The sequence below is a fragment of the Poecilia latipinna genome, unplaced genomic scaffold, assembly GCF_001443285.1.
Source record: "Poecilia latipinna isolate Pla-1442-1.1 unplaced genomic scaffold, P_latipinna-1.0 Scaffold1380, whole genome shotgun sequence".
In the NCBI taxonomy this organism is placed as follows: Eukaryota; Metazoa; Chordata; class Actinopteri; order Cyprinodontiformes; family Poeciliidae; genus Poecilia; species Poecilia latipinna.
This window is the reverse complement of record NW_015113996.1, coordinates 57,644-74,394: the sequence shown is the minus strand read 5'-3', so window position 1 is coordinate 74,394 and position 16,751 is coordinate 57,644. Positions and strand designations below refer to the sequence as shown.

Below are 16,751 nucleotides of genomic sequence, written 5' to 3'. Positions count from 1 at the left end.
AATCCATGAATTATTGTTCACCCATTTCTGAAGCACAAACTATTATCTCTTTGTCTATCACCTAAACTCCAAATGAAATAAATTAAAGTTTATGGTTGTGATTAAATGTAAAAAAAAAAAAATAAATAGATGATGGGGAATAGATTCTTTGTTAGGAATTTTATTAAAACAAGATCAGCCAGCATGTTTTCTAAGGCAGCCTATGAACATTACATTAAACCTTCATGTGGAGTGAGAGTGTGCAGATGTTTGTCTTTTTTGGCATTAAAATTTAACAAAAGAAAAAGAAAACCAACAGAAATCAGCTACATGAAAGCTCCCCCCCCCTACCCACCCAGGCCGAACCCACCCTTATTCCCTTGTTCGGACCCTAAACCTCAAACAGTTTGTTACCAAACCGCGTGGCATCTTGCGTCGGCGCCAGGCCTCCGCCGTTGTTTAGCTGTTTAAAATTCAGTGAAATGGCAGGATAATGTCAGATCATTGTTATGCGAGCCGAGTTTCCAGCGCAGCCTCCGCCGAGAGAAGTCGAGTCACGTCTGTTCTCCGTATCAACAGATGGACACACAGACGAAAAACAAAAAACAAAACAAAAAAAAAAAGTAAACAGCGCACAGCAATGAAGAGCTCATCTCTCAGCTCGGGGGCCCTCTAGGAGCCACGCAGTAATCACCACGTTTGGATGGCCCCAAATCCTCGGGTGCTGCTGGAGATTTGTAATTGGAGCTGAATGGTTGCAAACCGGCTTCTCCCGTGAGAGGGATTAAGCGTGCCCCAGCGCCGGCCAATGGGTGGCATTTTGACAAGTAAGGATGGGGTTCACATCGCGGACCAGCCATCTGGCATAGCGTCGCACAATAATTCAGATAGTCTGAGGCACGTGGGGTAGAGGGAGGGCCCCTATAGAGGCTTCGTGTGAGTCTTGGAAGCCGGACAGTCCCCACCTACTTCAAGTCTCTCCTCCGCCGTCGGCTGTCTGATTGAAGGAAATTCCATAACAGCATAAGACCTGCCTGTCTGATCCACTTCAACATGGACTGGAGGACAGAAAGGGGAAGGGGGCTTTAAGATTCACAAGCATTCTTATATTGTCAGAGTACACCTGACATGTAATCAGTGCTGCGAGAGTCAGTGGGAGTGTTTTTTTTTTCTTTTTTCCTTTCTTTTATTCTTGCACAGTTCCATATTGACGTAGCTGCTGATAAAATGCTGCTTTTATGAAGCTTGGTCGGTTTGTTGAGGGAGTGAAATTGCACTGACTGGCTTTGATTTTTCTTTTATGTTTCTACCTTTATACGTTGGTTGAAATTGTTTGCAAAAAAAAAAAAATCACTTTAAATGCATAAATTCAGATACCTCACTTACTTTGCAAAATTTCTCGCCAAAGCTTGCGAACATGAATAGAAGCTCTTAATGCACATCTTGAGAGGCAGAATTTGGACACAGTTCGCCTGCGGGGAAAGCACTGCACCAACAACAACAGCAACGCTTAGGATTAAGAGCTCCTCTCCTTCCATGACTACATGAGTTAAAAATGCATGCACCCATAATGCTTTGAGGCACAAAACATCAAGCAAGTCAGCTGCTACGCTCCGAAAAAGGAAAACAGAACGGAGGGGCCCCCACAAACATTATTTTACTGTTAGAAGCACTATGCATCAGAGAAAATAAGTACTCTACTTAGCATACCAACATTTTTCACTTAACATGTATTGACATGAAATTCACACCACACCAGCTGCAGCTAAAGAATATTTCTTTAAATATTTGTTGAAACTCACTGTCGTATGTTGTATGAGACAGATAATCTTAAAAAAGAGAAACAAAATCAAGCTCCTCTGCTTTCTTACATGTAAACTAAACAGCCAATCAGAGTCAAGAGGCGGGTCTTAGCGCTCTCATGCTTATCCAGCTAGCAGAGCCTGTTGAATGCTTGAACTAGTTAGCATAGCTGCTGATTACAGTGGATAAGCAGTTTTTCTGTAAAACAGTCAAATTATTCTTTGGAATCCATAGTAATTTTAACAAGCTGACTAGGTCAGCTTGCTGACTTGCTGACATTAACACATTTAGTAGCGACTGCATGTGGTGATTGACAGCGCTAAGACCCTCCTCCTGGCTCTGATTGGTTGTTTTTTGTCGGGAGTGGAGCATTTCGTCAGATGACAATAGCAGCTCAGGAAGAAGGAGAAGAAGGAGAGAAGAAGGAGAAAAGACTCTCGTCTTTTCACAAATTATCAGTCTCATAGCAAACTGTCACACCAAAAATAATCTACTTTTTCTATAAAAGTTACATAACTTAGCTTTGATCCACTCATATACAAAAGCAAAACAAATGAGCCCATAAATAAAGTTGTGTGTAACAAAGTGAAATAAAGGTACTGAACACATTTTTTAGTTTCTGCTCTAAATCTCAACTTGAATCTCAGTTTGTTCACAACTTTAAGCAACTCATTAGCCACTGACTCCTTTTTTAATGAACAGAGGAGAAACATGGGGTGGATGAATTGGTCATTCTGCTGATTCTCCATTTTCTACCCGCTTTTAGTCATCTGTAAATTTCTAATAGTTTTTTTTCCATTTTTTCCTATAATGCTGGCTTTAGTCGTCTGGCGTGTTCACTGCTTCACGGCTACAGAGGCAGGAGTCGTACTAACAGGCTTAAATCCCTCTCAGAAATCGGAGTGTCACTCTTCAGGATGTTTTGCCAGGTTTCTAGTTCTCGTCTCTGAACCACGGCCAGCGTCTGGGCTTATGGGAAGCCTTCGTCTTTTTTCTGTTCGCCTGCCGCATAGACAAAATAACTCTTTTTGACTAAAAAGCGTCGCAAAGGCTCTTCCCAGAGTTTCTTGAAATGTTACAGCAAAAGCTCACCGCTTTAAATCTCACACGTAATCATTCAGGTGAGGGAGAGGATGAGCGTCTGTCTGGAGAGCTGCTGTGAAAGTCGGACACTTTCATAAATAGGACTTGTGTAGATGGCGATACAAATTAGTATCGTTTTTTTTTTAGGTTTTGAATATGTCACAACATCTTACGTATGGACGAATGAGTCACAAGCATTTGCTAATGTTTGGTTTTGTTAGCACAGCTGCTGATTACAGTCATTCTGAACAAACTTCCTTCCAATCATCTGAGCAGCTCTTTCATTTCATTGACTAGGTCATTTTAGAATTATGGTCCGAGTTTTCTTCTCTTGTGTAACAATACCACCTTTGTTTCATCTTCATACTGTCATCAAGAATGTCTCCGAAAATGTTTCCATTCATCCTCTCTTATTTATCAGATTCTGAAAAACATCCTCACGCCACCAAACTTCACTGTTGGTATGATTTTTCTAAGATAATCTGTAGTATCAGCTACAGATTAGCTACAGCCAATCCAGCTACAGCTAGCAGAACTTGTTGTGAATGAGTACGAATTCACAATACAGCTTCAGCTAAACAGTTTCAGCTAATACAGCTGTAGCTTCAGCTAATTCAGTGTTTAGCTAAAACAGCTACTTAAAACATGGTGTTTTGAGAAGAAAGCGCCATGTTTTCTAGTCAAACCATGATGTGTGAAAATACTAGTGTGCTTTATGGTTAATGCATTTTTTTCCTTCAGCAGTGGAGTCTTGTGCATCGGACACTCATAGGGGAGCACGTATTCACAGTTCGGTCATTTTGAGGTTATGTTCTGTTTCAGGACTGTGGTCTTGTTGATGACTATATGTCCAGGTGATCACCAAACATTTAGAAATACACCTGTAGCTGACGCTGTCAGTGTTTCGCATCATTAGGCTTTATTATACATAAATTAATTTATCGACTGCTGTGATTTGATGTCTGTGAACGTGTGAAACACTGATGTGTAAAACATAAAGACACTCTGACTCCATTCAGATGGATGAAAACGCTAATAAAAATTCCAAGTATTCACATCTTTCCAATAAGGCATTTCTTTTTTCACATTCACTGTTTCCAGTACTATTAACACACCGCACAGCTCTGACTCTTTTATCATTTCACTCTGAAGCAATTACAAGCCAACATCTGTTTGACGCTCCGTTCCCGTCTAAAGAATCAGCTGGGTGCAGATACTTTGTAAGCTGGGCACCAATTTAAATCTCATTGTGTCCGTGTACGCATCTGTCTCACTCGCAATCCATCATATGACTTAGTAAACCTCCACCGGCTTCGACTTGAAGAGGAAACTTCCAGAAAGCATTTGATTTGCCTGCATGAAAAACAAGTCTCGTTTTCAAAGATGACCCATTTTTTTAGTGAAATATTTAAGAGGAAGAGTGTTTTTTATGTATGTCCAAAGTGATGCAGCTGAGTGCTAAATATCGATGCTGAGGGGACGACAGGGGGATCCTCGTGATCTTTTGAAGAGGAGGAGGGAGGGAGAAAAAAAAGTATCTTGTTGGTTTAAAAGGATTCAAAAACCAAAACAAACCTATGAAATATTAAGAGCCCACAGAAGGGCTTCAGGAAGTCTAGCTTTTCCACTTATAACAGCTGCAGGCACATCAAGGGGACAGGAAGCGTGATTTGAAAGCAGAAAGTAGATCTCTAAGTTTTCAACATATAAAGCCCAAGACAAAAGTATGACAAGGAAAGTTCACGCATCTGAATCTCATTTATAATAAATTTGCCGTCATTGTTTTTTTGTTTTTTTTAAAGGATACATTTAATTTTTGTCAAATGCCAAACAGGACACAAAGCTACAATTTAACATTGCATTTCAATCAGTATATTTTCTAACATAATGTGTGTGATAGGTTCACTGCAATATTTGAGCAAAATGATCTACATTGCTTGGTTTGGCATGAAGTTTAACATGTTGCTCCCTTTGTAGCCACATATGCATTTCTTTCATTCTTCTACCCTTTTTAAAATGTCTCAAGTTTGCAATCCATGTCAAACTAACAGCCCAGTCTGACTGATCACCATCTTTCAAACACATTTTACAGTCTTTGTTCCAAAGACATGAACCCTGCAGCCTCAGCAAGCTGTTGTCAGACATTTGTGTCATAAAACTAGCAGCACCGTCATCTGACTAGTGCTGGTGTTGGATCAGGCACAACTGCAGCGAGCATTTTTATTCAAAAATAATTATGTTCCACACCTGAATACAGTTTTGCCTTTGCTATTAACTTTCTTTCTTTTTTTGTTTGAGTCACTCTATGACCATTCTGAATGTTACAGTCCCTTGCAAACCATTCATAACCTGTGAACGTCTCCATGTTCCATCACATTACAACTACAAATGTATTCGGTTTGGATTTTATGAGGCAGAGCAGCACAAAGGAGTTAAAAATTGGGAAGTAGAGTAAGTAGAGTTGTTTATTTAAGGTACANCAGGCATTAATGCAAATATATTATACATTATTAATNTAGTTTAATAATAACAATGTAGTTATTATTAAACTACATTGTTTAGTTTAATAATAATAATAATAATAATAATAATAATAATAATAATAATAATAATAATAATAATAATAATAATAATAAAACAATTCTTATTGAACTAATTTTGAATATGTATTTACAGCCGTAACACAAGTTGTTAAAAATGGCTGTTGTTCAGTCAGAATCCGAAAATACAAATTATTTATTTTACTCGATTACAGTGGTATTTGGATTCTTCATTGAAAGTCTATTGGCATTGATATGAGCACACGCCCCTCTGCTACTGAATCTTACCATTACCTGCATGGTAGCATGTCTCGTAGCATGTCTCCCAGCAAGCAGCATGCATAACAGAAAGACATCAATAATCAGCCTTATTCTCTGAGGCCACCTGCTGATTGTCAGGTGAGTCGCTGAATTCATTAACTTTATTCCCCCGCCCCCCTCCAAGTCTAAGCAAAACTGATTTTAATCTGTTTTTGAAGCTATGTTCAACCGGCTGCTCATCTGCATATCTTTATTGGAATACATTTCATGTCATCGGTAATCACGGCGCCGTCCGTCGCACGCTTCACAATATATACGCACACGGAGATGCGTATCACCCAGATCTACTCTAAGCCCAACACGTTTGTCAGCGTGGAAGACAGTGAATGTGACATTTACCCCCCTCTCTCATCATGCTTTTTTTTTTTTTTTTTTTGCTCCAGCGGGTTTGGCATATAAACAGCCTTAGTGTCTTTGTCATAATTGTGCGTCATAGATAAGACGTATATCTGGTGCTGCAGCTGAGCCTCTGTGGCCTCCATCCCCGTCAGCACCTATGCGCCGGGAGACGAATGGCAGTGACATGCGTGGCTGATGACAGAAGCCTCAGTGTGACCATGAGCTGTGGGACAACAGCCTATATAAAAAAAAAAAAAAAAAAAAGACGACGCAACTGCCGCTGGTCAGATGGGGAACCCAAGAGCAACGTCTGGATTGACGGAGCTTTACTTCAGAGCGTTTCTATGTGAGCAAGTGACTGGAGAAAATGGTGGACAGTGGAAAGGAAGGTCAGGGATTTGTATTCGCCTGCCGAAACAAGACGGCCATAGATAATTTTTTTTTATTAAACTGAACGAATCGATACTGACCACCTGCATGCTGGGAGAGCTGGCGATAAACAGCCAGGTTTATACAATACGAGCTCATATTATGTAGATCCCCTCTGAACTAGACTAAGACTACCTCGAGGCAATCAGTCACTGCAGCATCCGGTCATCCTCCATCTTCCATCTGCACCAGTATTACTAATCCATTTCCCTTGACAGAGAGACAGGATGAAAAAAAAAAAAACAAACAAAAAAAAAACTCTAAATTTGCAACTTCACGAGAAAACAATTTTTACTTACAGCAGAGTCTGGGATTTCTTCCCTTCACTCATATTCTCTCCGGTAGATTTGCTACCGGGCCAATAAGAAAACAGAAAGTGAAGTTATGAACGACGACATCGATTTTCTGTTTTAGAATTGCAGCCTGCCTGTAGCTTTAGCAGTAGCAGCGAAGGGAGTGAACAAAGCCTTTCAGTCCATGTTGCACACGTTTTCCAATACTGAATTAATATCAGTGGTCATCTTGTTCGGCTCGGTACCTCTCTCTTTGCAGTGGAGGATGGTTGTTTACAGTGAAGGCAATTTCCGGTAAGCTTCATAGCATCGAATTGGTGCATTGCATACGTTATGGTAAAACATTAGCAACTCGGTAAGTTTTAAAACTTCAACAGAGTCCACATCTCAATAGCCAAGAACCCAGATCATCTGTACAAAGCAAATAATATAGAACGACTGGGTGGTTTTTTCCAGGCTACATCCCTACAGCTAAGTGCAAGGAAACTGTATTATCGGTAAGGAATTCAAGGAACCGGTTGTAAGTCATACACCATCGATAAAATAGCTTTTCTACACCGAGGTTCCTTCATGCCACATCCCTGACCCAAATATGCTACTGTCACCACGATAAAGAAGAGTCTCACACTGATCGAGCATCACGCAAAGAGCACCGATCGCCCACAGGGGACACCAAAAAAAGACCAAAAATGTGTTAAACATGCTTAGCGGATATAACACAAAAGTGGCGCATTATTCCCTTCGAAGAGGCAGGAACAGCTGGGGGCGGATAAGTGAAAAGAAGAGACAGCAGGATGATGCTCATGTGTCACTTGTACTCTCTCTCTCTCCCCCTGCTGTCCGTATCTCATCCTACTCTGCGCTGTTTGTGCACAATTTGAGAGCGGCAGTCTGTCGGGGTCAAGAGAGATGGAAGTAGAAAGAACTTCCAGAATTATTTTACCGATTTAGACAAAAAAAAAAAGAAGTTATTCACTACTAAAGCAACACTGAACTTCCTCGAGCAAACCAAGAAAACATGAGAATTGAGAAACACAAAAGCAACAAAATCATGAGAAAATAATCCTACATTTAGCCTGTTAACGTTTGTCCTGCACAAAAGTGACTTATGTTGAACAGCAGTGTCAAAGTCGTTTGTTGTTTATATAAAATAACATGTAATGTAATGTGAAAATGCTCTGATGACTTTCAGGATTTCTGGATTTGGGGGGCTTTTCAAAGCATTTGTGCTTAAGGCACCCACATGGCTAGCACCGGCCCTGTTAAAGAACCAGAATCTCACAAAAGACAGTATAGATTACTAGTAAAAAATTAAAGGCTGTAGCAATTCCTGCTGTTGTTGATTTTTATTGTTGTGGTGCTGGATTAGTCTGACCTTACTGTAGTAATACAAAAAAGAAAAAAACATTTTTAATCTTCCAAAAATAGTAGAGAATACTTGGAGCACTGCATAATACTGACCATCTATTGAATTCTTACCAAACTGCAAAAACACATTGCTTATGAACCCATCTCCTCTTCCCTCTTCACTACTTCTGTCAACATTCACCATTTTTTTCTTGAGTAGATAAAACTGAATGTCGGGTTCCTACATACCTGACTGTGATAATAAACATCATACCAACAACTGCTGGAGAGAAATATTTTCGAGAGAAAATGGAAAAGGAAATAGCACATTCAGTCTACCATCATCAGACTTAATCCACTCGAGCTGAAAGGGAACGCAGCGAAATGGACATCGCCGTCTCGAGAATAATTGCTTTCGGCGTCATTCCACACATGTGCATGCGGGTTCGTTTAGGACCTTTGCACTCACGAGACCCCCAGAAGGTGAGCGAAAGAGAAGCAGCATTTACAGATCCTAATGCAACGCTTGGGGTCAAACGCTGCTTCATATTAAGCTTGTTAACAAGCCCTCCTTCGTCTGATTATTCCGAGGCTGATGGTGTCAACAGCACTGCTGATAACCCTCTTGTCGCTCATTTTTGTGCAGAAAAGGCTTCGCTGTTTACTCGTTGGGAGACTGGTGACCGTCTACCAGACAAACCGTAAAAGAGGAATCTCTCCGACTTGTTTATTGTCCTCCAAATCTAATTGGTCCCTACTGCTGCTGCTCCGATGGCATGTCATTGGTAGGCCATAAACAATGAAGGAAACGGGCAATTACCTCGTATTGCTGGTGGACACGGTAATAGTTATTTGCACACTGAGTCCCCCTCTTAGTGTAGTTATTCCCTACAGCAGGAGAATACAATTTGTGGTCTCTGCACAAGTTAGGCGGGGGTGGGGGGTGGGGGGAGAGGCTGTTGACCTGCACTATGAGGACGTGATTAAGTATGCCATTAAAGAGTTCAAAACAAATCATGGAGAAAGGCGACAGCTAGCAAATGTTTCCACGCACCCTTGGCTCTGTTCGAGATAAATTGCGACTGAATTGCAGTTCTCCTATCGAGACCTACATTTCACAGAGAGACTGTTTGCAGACGGTAAATCAGAAATTGTCGGAGTCACGCTGAACGTCTTAATTTGTTTGAAGAATAAAGTTCAGCAGTTTGTTATGTTAAAAATCGGTTTGAAATTGAGCCTAACGGCCTGAAACGGAGTGAAAAGATTCAGAGTAAATCTAATTCATCAAATGTATATCAAATATCTGGAAGGCTTTATTGGAGCCACTTCAGCATCAGAAATGCTTTCATTCTGCTGCGTTTGAACGCAAATATTCGAGCGACAACAGCAAGGCTGGCAATTGTGGAAGCTGTTCTTTTTTTATGTTTGTTTCTCCTCCTTTGAAATCTTCATTTTTGAGGCACAAACAACTTTGGACTTAACTGTGTCACATGTGGGACCTGGAACCTGAAAATAATTAAAGCTGACTTTTTGCACTGGACGAGAATGGACAAAAATGAAAGTTTTACATTAATTTCTATAATAACATAAGACGACACGGAAACAGATTTACTTTTTTTTTTTTAATGATACATTTATTTCTTTCCTCTAAGCCACATGCGTCAAAGTCAAGGTCCGTAGGCCAAATCTGGCCCACCATAGCTTTTTATGTGGTCCTCCAAATTCTAGACTAAACATTAAGTCTGCTTGAATATTATGTTATCAGTCAAATCAATGCGGTTTTCATCTGTTTACTGCCAAATTATATCAGTCAGATTTAAAAAAAAAAACTCTTGAAAACTTTCTTGATTGCATTAATCAGCTGCCTCTGTCTTAATTGATGTCAGATTATAGTCCATTTGTTTACAGCAAGTAATAAAAAGTCACATTTACCGTCATAAATAAATATCACAAATATTTTCAAATTATTACCACAAACACTTTAAATTTTATTGCAAAAAAAAAAAAAAATCACAAAAATAATCACAAAATCCTGGCGGGACTGAAAAGATGTTCAACAATATAACATAATATATTATATTGTTGGGACTGATAACATAATATTCAAGCAAATTATTTAATTTTAAAAATTCATTGATATTTTAACAATTTGTGATCAGGTTTTATCAGGATATTCTGGCACAACCGTCCCTTTAAGAGCATTCATGATTTTGATTTGGGCCAAAACCAAAATGAGTTTGACACCCCTGTTCTAAGCCCACCGGGGGTTTTACCTCAGTGTTTACTTGCATTATCTTCACAAACATCCGAGTGAATGAGAGGATTCAATGTTCAGTCTGAGAGCCTAACGCTGCTGGCTCTATGCCACAAGCTAAGCATAACTCTAAAAGACAGTGACCCTCAAAAATGTGCCAAAGCTCCAGCATTACAACAGGATCAAGGCCAGAAAAGCCTGCATTTCTACTTTGTAAATATGAAACAGACTAAAAATAAAAAAAGGACGATTGTGAAACTATCTAAGCTGATAAGATACTGCAACTAAGCTGCAACCATTCTCCTCTGTCATACTTCATGTTCCAAGAATATTTTTTTATTTGGACGTAACATTTTTGGCAGCTATTGTTGAATGACTTACAGCTGTGGTAAACTGAAATCATGCCCAATTTTAAATCTATATTTTTATATAATTTCTTCCCTATCAAAAGGGTTTTGGAATATGATGGATGTTTGTTTAGCATTATAGCATTGAATTGAAAATATTTTCTAACCTGGTGAATACTCACAGGTTTAAAGACAGAGATGTTACAAGATCTCACCATATTAAAACAAAATAAAATCTAGTCCCACAAAAAGCTGCATTTTAAAAATGCCATAAATTTATTACCGATGCTGCCAACAATGTAAAAGGTAAGAATCAGCTTCTGTGCTGAAGTAAAGGCCTATTTCACTCTTTCTGTAAATTCCTCTATTGTACACTGAACTGAGATACCTTAGAACAAAGTTTCTTATGTATAAAACCTTTATTCTGCTCATGAAAACAGAATCAAAAACACTTCAAAACCTCTGACACTTGCACCACCTCAAAATTAAGCACTAAAAGAAAAAAAACAACAACACAGTCTAACCTAAACTGTAACATTTCACACTTATTAAAATTGTTTTCCAACTGTGAGATATGTGAAACCTTGACTCTGTGAAAACAAAAAAATGGCGTCTTGTAGCTTAGCTTTGGTTATTTGTGTCGTCTGTCCAGCAGCCATTGTAAGAGATTTTTAAATACCCTAAAAAGCTAAGGAAAGAAATTTCAATGCTATCTTCAATATTTGTTTTAGTGAAGGACACATGGGAGCGGTCTTTCATAAATGGAAATGTCTAACAGTTCTCACTCCTGCAATATTGAAGGTGGAATAAAATAATTTTCATCAGTATAATAAGTGGAGTTCATGAAAATAAAAATGGGGACAAGAGGCACAACAAGATGTCTCTCTTATAGTTTTGTTTAATTTTGGTTTGCTGTTGTCCAATCAGTTGATTATATGTTACCTCTAATTATAGAATCAATATATGCATTATGTATAGTTGCCACACAGTAAAAGCTTAAAGTACCAAATATATTTTCTGAATCTTCAATGCCATCTTCTCTAGATTTCAAATTGTTATTAGACACAATATTAGAAGTGATTAAACAATCCAAGGGAATTTTCATACTATTTGATAATGCACTCAGTCTCAGTGTTATTTACTCACTATATTACTCAGACTAACTGACCAGTGAGTAATAAGTTAGATAATACTTTTGTCTTTATGTAGGTGCTTAAAGTTTTATAAACTAAGCACGCCTGCTACAGCTTAACAGAGTTAGCAAATGTCTGAAATGACATATTTTAGCTGGAATATACTTTTGAAACGTCTGCAATTTGCCGTCTCACTTCTTCTTTTAATCAGCGAATCAGTCTTCCATCAGCAACGCTGCTGGATCCGAGCGTGATGTAATGTAATAAAGCGGCGCTGTACGAGTCGCAAGATTAAGAACATTTTACTTGTTCTGTGGGCGAGCGCAGCACAGTGGGAGAAAAAAAAATACTTTATTCAATAAGAGATAGTTTCTTTCATTTCAACAGTGAGATGCACAGTAGACAGAATGAAAAACTATTCGTGCCCCCCCCCCCTCACCAACAGGCACGAACGTTTTCTCGATATAACAGAAAAGAGTACATCTGAAGATAATGTATTGTTCTACACTGTTTTTACACTTTGATTATTTACATCTAAACCATTAATTGAATTACTAAGAAAATGAAAACTGGGTCAGCACATGGGACATACCCTAAGTGTTAAAGTTACTTAAATACTATCATAAAGGATTTCCCAATAGAATCACAAAAAGATGGCCCCCACAAATACAGCAGACACAATATATACTACACTTTACCTACCAGTAGAGGTCTTGATATTCAGGTTGGATTGTTTATAGTGTTAAGGTATTATAATCTCTTATGGCTGTTAAGATTTTGTCACAACAAACTTGTGTTTGTTTTTTTGCCTTTCATAGATAGACAAACAAAGTTGTTCGGACCATGATGCCAAAGATACATCCAGAGATGCAATGAAATGGTTTCAAATCAATGTATCCAATCACAATATTTATCGTAATATCAGTCTATGCGTAACTGCAATCACAAAGGACTGCTTTGATGCGATATTTTGTTAAACAATACAAAATAAAATTCTATAAATATATAGTGGATGGAGTGTAGCCGCCCTTAGTGCCCAAATATGATGGATGTCTTTAGTGGTTGAGATGCTAACGCTCAGGGAGGATGGGGAAATTGTGCAATTTTAAAGAAAACAAAAAGTCAAAAAATATGTGTAGAATCATAATTATAAGTATTGCAATTATAAATGTACCTAACATTTTGCAAACCTAGTTAGGATGAAGGCTTATTTGTAAGTTAGAATGCCCTAGTCAAAGTCTAGTCCAGAATCTAACTGGCGAGGTTTGACGACTGAAGTCCACGGATGCTCCACTTAAGAGTTTGACTCCGCTTGTGCTTTTCTTCCAAGAAAACTAGGCAACAAAAATTGCTGATGATATGCAAGGACTAGCAGCTAATGGCATCGAAAAACACAAACCAGATTTTCATATTTTTTTTAAACTGTAAAATATTTTGAAAACCACATGTCATTTTAGCTCTACTTCACAGTTTTTGGAGCTTTTTTTTATGTCTCCCTAGCATAGTAGATATTACCATGACAACATATGGAAAAGACAAAGGGATATGTATATCCAAACCTAAAACACCCATCTGACTGGAAGATTATGGATATAAAAGGGTTATTGTCTCTTAAAATATGATTTTGAAGTGACCAAACCACAGACTAACACCACCAAAGCAAACTGCTTGGTGAAAATTATTTGTAGGTGATGCTGCTGTCGCCAGTCAAGCCCGGCGTCTGTTATTTAAATATCTAATATGCACACAATTACCGACCAAACACTTACAGTCACTGTGAACTTTACAACAAGTCATTTACTGGGAAGGTTGTTAAAAGAATATAGTCCAGTAAAGTCTGAACGGACGGCACACGCAGACGGCATCGCACTCTAATGGAGGGCCTTGCTTCATTAGCCTCCTAATAGGCCACCAGCCAAACCTCGCCAACCTGGTTAATGCAGTTTCATGTGGGAAACCAATTATTTTTCAGTGTTTCACAAAAATAAAAATGAGGCTGCAAGATTACAAAAAAAAAAAAAAAAAAAAACACAGATCCATGAATTATGGTCCACATAAAGGCAAACTCATGAGACTGCAAGCTTGTGTTGACAAGATATTCTACAGTTCAGAAAGGCTCTGCAGTGGTGTAAATAATAGGAGGCTGTTTTTCTTTTGTATTTGAACATAGAGACGTTTAACATCAATCATAGCAATACTGAGAAATTCAAGCGGCACAAATAAATTACAAAAACTGTAAAATGCAACATCCCAATATCTATATATATATATACCTACTTAAAATGTCTCATATTAGACACATCATTAGAACATCATTCCTCAGCGTTTTGAAGGACGTTTCCTGTGTATAAAAGGTCAGAGTTTCTTGCAGTGAAACTCTGACCTTTTTTTTTTTGTCAGTGCAAAAAAAAGAAAAAGACAGCTGTCTAGAGCATTCAGAAGCAAAATTGCAGCAGCTTATATTCAGATAAGCTGCTGCACCTCAGGGAGACCTAAAGGAGGTCTCAAAAGAATTTCAAATCAGTCATTCTGATTCTTTACTGAAAGTCGTTTTGCAAGAGGAGGACATTCAAAGCAGCTGCCGACATGCCCGAGTCCAGCTGTCCGAGCAAGCCGCCGCTTCTGTTCATTTTATAACATACATTTACATTCAGAAAGAGAGCGCATAAGTTTAACTTCAATGGGAGAGAACAGCTGCAACATAAGGAAAACATGAAGGCTAGATTACATTTTCCACACACACAAAAAGAGAAAGGCAGACAAAGACTGGGACTTAAGTAAAACTGTTATTATGACAAGATGGGTCGATCTTTAATATTTCAAACACCAGAAGCGGCATTCTAGGAGCATGATCTCAAACCAGCTGTGAAGCACAGAGCTGGAACTGTCATAGTTTGGGAATGTGCTGCTGCAGCAATTTAAAAAGGTGCTTGAGAAAAATGTGAGCTCATTAGTTAAGAAAAAATATATAAATCAACTGAGAACATTTTGATCAGACAGATGTCAGGTATTGCTGACTGACTGCATGAAGCATGCCACTGAAATTATTTCAGCCCAAGACTTTCTATAGGATCCTCAGATAGAAAGTAGTTTTTGTAAGAATTTTTTTCTGCCTAAATCTAAAAAATTTAGATTACGCATCAATATGTGAACGTTTCTTAATAAAAAGAATAAATGTGATATCCTAGTTTTTTTCACGACTGTCCCTCTTATTCATGTTTAGTCATTTCGCCCATCTCAACTTAAAACACTTGCCCGCTTTTTAAAGCCACGTCCTACCGTTTAGCTGGTTGTAGACCACATCCTCCAGCCTCTCCAGCCGCTGAAGAATAGACTGCCTGTCCACCAAGTTGGAAACTTTGCCATTCCTGGCTCTCAGCCTCTGGTCGGAGAGGCGCCCCAGCTGGATGAGCTCCTCGGATCGGTCCTGGATCCTGCAGTACACCGAGAACAGGATGATCCCCACGAACACCAGGATGTTGACGGTCAGCAAAGTTTTGATTTTGCGTGCCACAGCCATGAAAAAATAAAACAAACAGAAAAGAAAAACAAGTGAAGGGGGGAGGGCGGGAACACTGGCCGACCCAGTCAAGCCCGGCGGTTGTCCCGGCGTGGCGGAGGCTTCGGTGCCGGCTGGTTCATTCAGCACCACGGACAGCTCAGGAGGCTGCGCTCGGAGTCATGGAAGTTCAAGAACGGAGGTAAAAAATAAAAAGAAAAAAGAAAAAAAGAAAAGAAAGAAAGGGAAAAGAAAGAAATTGTTGATCAAGCCGGAGTACGACGCTTATTATTGTTATTATGTTTACGGGCTTCAACAGGAACAGCTTTACGTGCTCAGCTCCCCCAAACACTACGCCGTACAAGCGAATACTGAAGCCAGGGGAGGCATATCCCCTCCAAACAGCGGACGACAGTTGCAAAACATCTCTTCCCCCGCAACGTGGGAAGTCGCCAGCTCCGTTTAACCCCGACGTGTCTCCTCCATCGTGCAGGTAACTCTCCCTCTCTCTTTCTCTCTGCTTATGGCCACTTGTCCCGAAGCATTTCCTCGCCGTCACCGTTTTTCCCTTTCGGCGGTCGCTCGATTTCCCCACCCCCCTCCCCACCTCTCCCGCTCTCAAGATACGAACCCAAGGTGCGTCCAATAAATACGAGCTCGCTTTTTTTTAAGATAAATAAATAAATAAATAAGAGAAGAGAAGAAGGCGGTGTTTCTCTATCTCTCCCTTGTTTGCTTCTTTCCTCCTCCCGTCAGTTCATCGCAGCGCCGAGCCTCGCCGAGCTGCCGCTGCAGCCTGGAGACGGGTTGAGGGCAGATTTGCGCTTAACAGCAAGCCGTCGCTCAGCGTCGGTGGGAGAAATGCAGCCGAGCGATGTGGCATGATGTCCCTCCTCTCCTCTCCTCTTCTCTCCTCTCTCCCAGCCTCTCTCTGACAGGGAGGAAGAGCCGCCGCTGCGTCCTGACGTTTAGAGCCACTATCATGAATATTCAGGAACCGTGTTGGGCTGACTGGAGGAGAAGCGCGCGCGCGCACACGCACTCTCGAGGAGGGGGAGAATAAAAAAGAGAGAGAGAAACAGAAAACAAACACTTCCACTCGGCAGAGCAGCCCTCTCCCACTTAGTGAACTGTGAAAATGTTCGTGAAGATGCGAGCTGATCCGTGATGTGAGGTTAGAACGCTTTCCATACACTGCGACTTAAGTCTGACCATTATGCAACCGCCCTTGCACGCAATAGTTAGAGCGATTCTCATCTAAATATCGCATATTAAAAACTAATACGGCGTTATCTCCTTCTGTGAAAGGGCAGAAGGCCCCCGACCCCCTTCCAATTTTGTCACATTCCATCCCCAAAACTTCTTGTTCTAAATTATACATTTT

At 39.8% G+C, this 16,751-nt stretch overlaps 1 protein-coding gene across 2 annotated transcripts in view; it reads right to left on the bottom strand.

The window, feature by feature from the left end:
- LOC106962167 (polypeptide N-acetylgalactosaminyltransferase 9-like) overlaps window positions 1-16,395 on the bottom strand; it is a 97,002-nt gene extending 80,607 nt beyond the window's left edge. The window contains exons 1-2 of one of the 2 annotated variants that reach the window (XM_015056400.1): window positions 15,148-15,226; window positions 6,340-6,423 (exon numbers count right to left, since the gene is read on the bottom strand). Coding sequence is in view for 1 of the 2 variants with exons in the window: in XM_015056399.1 (XP_014911885.1) it covers window positions 15,148-15,388 (241 nt within the window). In the remaining variant the exon portion in view is untranslated. Of the gene's footprint in view, window positions 1-6,339; window positions 6,424-15,147 lie in introns of both variants that reach the window. The other variant, XM_015056399.1, reaches the window with a different exon arrangement.
- Window positions 16,396-16,751: the final 356 nt, after the last annotated feature.